This window comes from Ursus americanus, chromosome 14, assembly GCF_024610735.1.
Source record: "Ursus americanus isolate L20-20 chromosome 14, mUrsAme1.1.p, whole genome shotgun sequence".
Classification (NCBI taxonomy): domain Eukaryota; kingdom Metazoa; phylum Chordata; class Mammalia; order Carnivora; family Ursidae; genus Ursus; species Ursus americanus.
In genome coordinates this window covers 42,429,972-42,436,534 of record NC_142140.1, presented here as the reverse complement: position 1 = coordinate 42,436,534, position 6,563 = coordinate 42,429,972, and the positions used below count along the sequence as shown (strand labels likewise).

The window sequence follows — 6,563 nt, the reverse complement described above, 5'->3', positions numbered from 1 at the left end:
GAGAACTACAGCTCTAGGACCATAGCAAGTATTCACTCAAAAATGGGGAGGAAATGGAGCAAGGGAAAAGTAGCTTTTAAAATCTTTTTAAGAGGCTTTTAAGATGGTTTTTGTTTTGAGTCAATTTAAGGACTTTCCATTTATCCTTCTTCTGAAAACTGGGAAGAATCTGAAACTACTGCCCAGCAGATTATTATACCACGGAAACCAGGAGTGAGGAAAGCCTTGTGATCGTGAACAATTTAGCCCCAAGAATTGACCTTAAGAAACAAATCTTATTAATGCCAAAATAATAACGCAGGTTTTAAAACGAGCTTTTGAACTGTGCTCATATGCTAACGTTTAAAAAGGAAATCTACATGCTTTTTAAAATGAGTCATTTCCGTGAAACATACCTGGCTCAGGGGAATTTCTGATTTTACCATTCTGGCATTTTACTGGGCATTTCACAGACTGTGAGGCAGGGGACAAAAAGACAAATGACATAAAACCCTGTATGACACCGTGACAAATGTCAGTGAGGCTGAAGGTGGGGTGGGGGATGGGTGGTTACTGGGGGGCAGCCTGGTGAGGGGTCAAACAGTTGCCATTAGGGCAAGTAATATAGTTTCCATCTCCTGCCTCTCCTGGACAGGGGAGCACTAGCCCCTCTCCAAATTTGGAGCATCCCTCCCTCACATTTCAGGGCAACATCTTGTAATTCGTGGAGTCCTTTTCCTAAATCAAAGAAAGAAAAAGCTACATACGCATCTCTGGAGGAATATGTCTGTATTAAAAGCCAAAAAAACCACAGAAGTACAAGAAACGCCCACCAGGCCACGTCACTGGATAGATCGACTTGGAAAAGGTTCATAAAGTTCATTTTTAGCGGTAACAATATGTGGGTGTGAAATCTTTCCCATGCCCCCCCTTTTAAATAAATTAAAAAACAACAAACTTCAAATACTATGTTTGGATACAAAGAGCTTCTCTTACTACAGCAATAGCAATTTGATTTTTTTTTTTTACTAAAACTTTCATTTAAAACAGTTATTAAATATATAAAACAAATACACAGGATTTGGTCATTTTCTGCCATGAATATAGGGCACGTGGGTGCGGGAAGGGAGGAGGGCAGGGGGATACAATAGAGGGGAAAGGGCCCCGTTTCCCTCCTCTCTGTCTTCCTAGCTGCGGATCCCACCCTTGGGCGCAAAGGCTGGCACCTGCCTTTCGGAACGAAGCGCGGCACGCGGGTCGCTGGGCAAAGCCGCTGGGGGCCCTCGGGCGGCCCCCTCCCCGGAAGAAGAACTAACGGTCACTACAGCACGAAGCACACCGGCCGAGTCTCCCGGCGGGAAAGGCACCCGAGAGCGCGGCCACAGGGCGGACGCGGGGGGGAGCGGGGCGGGTCACTTGGCCGCCGCCCCCGAGGTGACTGCCGCGGCGGCGGCGGCGGCGGCGGCAGCGGCAGCGGCGGCTGCGGCGGTGGTCCCCGCGGGCACGGCGGCGGGGGCGGCGGCGGCAGCGGCGCTGGCTGTGGTCCGGCGCTGCTCCATGCCGTTGGGCAGGAAGCCGGCGATGATGGGCACCGGCCAGATGAGGGCGGCCACGCTCCACACGACGATGACCAGGGTCATGAAGCAGGCGACCAGCGTGGACTCGATGGGCTTGCGGTTCAGCCGCCAGCCCGGCTCGCCCTGCAGCTCCTCCAGGCTGAAGTCCAGGCAGCAGAAGTGCAGCGGCTCGCCCTGCAGCCACAGCGGCCCGGGGGGCTCGGCCGCGGGGTAGGCGGGCAGCGCGGTGGGCGCCCCGGAGGCGGCGGCGGCGGCGGCGGGCCGGAGGCGGCCGGGGCGGCGGCCGCGCACCCAGCCGCAGCCCACGCAGAGGCGCAGGTCCTGCTGCGCGCCGCCGGCCGCCAGCCCCAGGTGCTCGATGAGCAGCGGTGGCCCGACGCGGTGGAAGGCGGCGGCGAAGAAGGCGCGGCCGTGCGCGTTGGTGGAGAAGAGCAGCAGGTCGCACTGGAAGCCCCGCGGGCGGCCCCAGCGCACGAGCAGCGAGCTCAGCATCTGTCGCTGCACGCTGATGTTGCACGGCGCCGCCGCCGCCGCCTCCTCCGGGCCCGGGCGCTCGGGGGGCCCGGGAGCTGCCGAGGCCAGCAGCCGCGGGGCGGCTGGCTCGCCCGCGGACGACGCGTTGACGGAGGCATTGGGGGGCGCCCCGCCGAGGCCCGGCGCGTCCGCGGCCCCGCCGCGGGCGGGCGGCAGCGGGCAGGCGGCGGCCAGCAGCGCGGCGAGCGGGAGCAGCATGGCCTGCGGCGGGCGCCTACGCGCGCGGGGCGGGCGGCGGCTGCATGGCGCCCGGGCTACGGGCCGGAGAGCGGACGGCGGGACCACGGGAGCCGGCGGCCGGGCGGAGTGGGGGCGCGCCCGGCACCTGGCAGCCCGCGGGGGCGGCGCGGAGGCGGAGGCGGCGACGGCGGCGGCGGCGGCGGCGGCTCGCTGGGCACGGGGATCCCTCCCGGCCCGGCTGCGTCTGGGGTTTCCCGCCGCCCCCGGCGCGGGGGCCCTCGGACAGCCGGACTGCTCTGCAGGGCCCGGCGCTCGCCTGGAGCAGGATTCCCCGGCTCGGCTCCGCCTCCTGCGCGCCCCGCCCTCCGCCCGCGCGGCTGCGAGACTCCGGGGAGGGCGGGGTTCCACGCGCCGGGCCGGGCCGGGCGGGACGCGCGCGGGGTGCGGGGATCCGACCCTGCGGCGGGCGCGCGGCGGGGCCCGGGGCGCAGCGGAGGGTCGCAGGAGGAGCGGGGCGGGGTGGGGGGTTGGCCCGGCCGGGGAGCCGGCCCACGCGTCCGACTCCGCGGGGAGGAGGCGCCGGGGGAGAAGTGAGTCCTGGGAGGGAGACCATCCCCTTGTCACGCGGGAGGAGTGAGCCTGCGAGGTCTCGCCTTAGTGCTCACGGGGACCCCTTTCGTTTCACAGAAGGGGAAACTGAGGCCGAGAGAGGACACCCCAAGTCCACCCCCCCCCAAGCCAGAACCAGGATTCCGGGCCATTGGGCTTTCTACCTTTCCACGGTGGCTCTTACAGTCTCAAAGCTGCAGAGTTTATTTTTTAATACGCCTCGGACACAATAGACCCACTTGGTATTCTCCCCGGGGCGAGCGAAACCTTGAGGAAAATGCCAAGAACTCTACGGAGTTTTGGGTGGAGATGGGCTGGTGGGAATGTGAGCCCAGCAGCCCTGCGGCTCCAGGGGTCCCGGTGTGGAGTTTCACTCCCAGGAAACCGCTCCTCCGGAGCAGAGCCCCTGCCTGGCCAGCCGCGGAGCATTTGTCCGCGGAATCCCTGTCAAGGGACAATTCATCCCCGTTAGGATAGCAGGTTGGCGGAGGTCTGTCAAGAATAAGGAGCCACGATCAGATTTATACTTTTAAAACACTTTCCTAGTAATTCGGCCCCTTACACTTGGGGCGTGGGGGGGGGATCACTGATACCCTCTAAGGGAATGATCCTATGGTTTGAAGTCATTGTGCTCCGTGAGCACCAGCGATTCCTGAATCTGAGACGGAAGGGGTGGAGGGACAGGCAAAAAGCCGCCAACAAAATGGTCCTCGCAGAGGTAAGCTTCCTGAACGTCGTTAGCCATTGCGGCTGAATACGTTTCTGCAAGCTTTGGCCATTATTTCTAACAATGAGTAAAACCAGGTTGAGCAAGATGTAAAAACAACCTCAAAATACCCGAACCTCCCTGGCCTCTTTCCAGCTGGGCAAGTCATTGTTCTGACTTGGCCTTGGTTTCCCCATCTGAGCAGTGGGGTCAGTGGTACCTGTCTAGGAGGGATACTATGATAGATACACCAACCCAGTGTCTGTCTGTCTGTCCACAGAAGTGCTCACCTGGTGGCTGTTATGATGTGCTTACCACCGGTCCTGCCAAAGGTGGCTGTCTGGAATGGTCCTTGGTTTCTATAGAAATGGTTAATTTCCCCGAGGGAATAGGACTCCCCTTTTGTTTAGGCCTTTTCTGCTCGACAGTGGTGCTCCCAGAAAGAACGATGTGCATTTTCATGCTTTTATTACAAATGACTCTTCTTTCAAGCCTTGCATGTCAGGAGCAGAATCTGTTGACTGCAAGTAGGGGGACTGAGCAGTGTGGCTAGCAAGCAGCCCGGGAACATCAGGCCATCTGAGGGCTGTGCGAGGCCCCGTCTTCAAGGGGTGCATTCTCAGCCTGGCCGCTGGGTACAACAGTGGGTGACGCTCTCTAGGGTTTCAGCCACGGGTGGGGGCTTCCTGGCTTTGTCTGGGAGGCAAGGAAGGCAGCAACCAAGGGAGCAGACAAAGATCTGTTGGGTGGGGAGTGGGCAAGTAGTTGGCTGCAAAGTTGTACGACCATAGCCCCGTGTCCTGGCAACCGACCTTCTGCCCGCTTCTCCAGCACGTGCCACAGAATCTGAGACCTCACCCTCATTCTGAGGGACAATTAAGCGCGTGTTTTCTAGATTGATCTGCTGTCTTTTTGGACAATTGGAATTTGGGAAGAAAGGATAAAAATGAAGTTATTCTCTGTCCTGTTTGCTGCTGGGTGACCAGCAATAAGAAAAGTGCCTGGCGCAGGGTAGAGGCCGGAACTCGGGGCATCTCCCCTCATGCAGGTTGGGCTCTTCCTTTTAATAGAAGTTAAGAGAGTACATGGTACAAATCTGTTTTATCTGGAGAAAAATTTTCAGTTGAGCTTCTTTATAAAGATGTGTGTTTTGGGGCGGCTGGGTGGCTTCGTCGGTTAAATGTCTGACTCTTGATTTCAGCTTGGGTCATGATCTGGGGGTTGTCAGATTGATCCCTGAGTCAGGCCCCACACTCAGTGCGTCTCCCTCTCCCTCTGCTCTTCTGCTCCCGTCCCCCAACTCTCTCTTTCTCAAATAAATAAATAAAATCTTTTTTTGAAAAATGATGCATGTTTTACAAACATATATGAGCATGTTATAACATATGATATATATAACATGGCTGATATTCTGTGCTTATATTCATGGCTTATATTCTGTGCTGTACTCTTTTCCATATTTGAAATTTGCTCCAGTCGATTTGTTCTTGATTTCTCTGGAGTTTCCATCTTTGAATATTTGTTTTCTAAGGGGTGAAAATGATTTGGGAAACTGAGTCCAACGTGCTGCCTTACACACACAATGATCTCCTTCCCCCAGTCCTGCAGTTCGTGGACAAAATCCTGCTGAGAGCATTCAGGATAAACAACATAGGACACTGAGGTTTGGGATAATTTTTTTTAACAGAGGGATATGTTGTTGGACTTAAACACCTAATTCGTGATCAGCTATACAGGATACAGTATATAGCTATACATATGAGATACTATGGGTTTGTACCATTTGTGATAATATGGGTTTGTAACACATATAAACAATAATATGAGTTTGCAACATTAAAATAAGGGGAAATTTCATCTGTATGTTTTCTTATCCTCACAGAATAATAAAAGAGTTACGTATCTAAAAGCATTAAAAACATCTACCATATGTTATAAACACATTCAGTATATTACATTATAACCACATTATATAAAGGTTGCAAAACAGTGAGGAAACAATGATGATCTCAGCTATCTGCTCTCCACACTTTTCTGTATCTGTGTCATCCTTTTTTCCATTTTGTGTGTTCTCTAAAATGTGCAGCTATTACTTCTGGGGGAAAAAAGATAATTATATTAAAGTCTCACCCCCTTTTGCAACCGTTACCGCTTTGCACTCTTCCCTTCAGCGCCCGGCAGGGGACCCGGAGTGCCAGCCAGGGGCTTAGGGTGCGCGACACCCCGTTGCTGACTGAGCAAGCCGGCCTGGTTAAGAGTGCTGCCTGAACTACGGGCTCCTGCTCCCGTGCTGTGTGTGGGTCCACCGCCTGCCCTGGGATCCATCTCCTACCACTTTCCCTTCCCCTCGCCGGCTCTGTTCCAGGCACACTGGCTTCCTTGCTGTTCCTGGAACACACAGAGCAAACTCTGCTTTCGAGCCAAACTCAAGGCCTTTGCCCCTGTGGTTTCCTCTGCCGGGGACACTGTTCTTTCTGACATTTCCTTTGTTTGCTCCCGTGTCTCCCTCAGCTCTCGGCTGCAAAGGCAGCCTCCCAGGGAGGCCCTTCCTGACCACTCGTATAAAACAGCACCCATTACCCCTCTCCTGTCATTGTCTTCCCGGGAACTGTTCTGCACGTCTTCCTAGTACTCACAGTCCGCTGATGTGTGGTCTGTCTTTCTTCTTTGTTTACTGTCTTTTTATTGGGATGCCTACCTCCCCAAAGCAGGGCCTTATCTGTTTTGTTCCTCGGAACGGTATGTGGCACATAGTAGATGCTTGGTAATAGTTGGTGAATGAGTGAATTTAAAAGAGTGTGGGTCCTGCTGGCAGGCGGTGGGCGGGGCTCAGGGAGCTGAGATGCACAGAGCCACACCGATGCCCCAGCAAAAGGACTGCTATGTCCCTGGCCTTGCACAGGGCTCAGGTGGGGAACCACCACCTGGCTGGGCCGAGTCTGGCGTGGAAGGCTGAACTGATCTCCGGAGCCCTGCAG

General features: G+C 55.8%; 1 protein-coding gene across 1 annotated transcript; it reads right to left on the bottom strand.

Moving 5' to 3' along the window:
• Nucleotides 1–753: 753 nt before the first annotated feature.
• Nucleotides 754–2,590, bottom strand: TMEM158 (transmembrane protein 158). The gene has a single exon (XM_045778654.2). The coding sequence runs from the start codon at nt 2,286–2,288 to the stop codon at nt 1,392–1,394; it is 897 nt and encodes a 298-aa protein (XP_045634610.1). The 5' UTR covers nt 2,289–2,590; the 3' UTR covers nt 754–1,391.
• Between the last annotated feature and the right edge of the window lie 3,973 nt (nt 2,591–6,563).

Coding starts and splice junctions, on each gene's coding strand:
- TMEM158 (XM_045778654.2), bottom strand. CDS start 2,288: ATGCTGCTCCCGCTCGCCGCGCTGCTGGCCGCCGCCTGCCCGCTGCCG.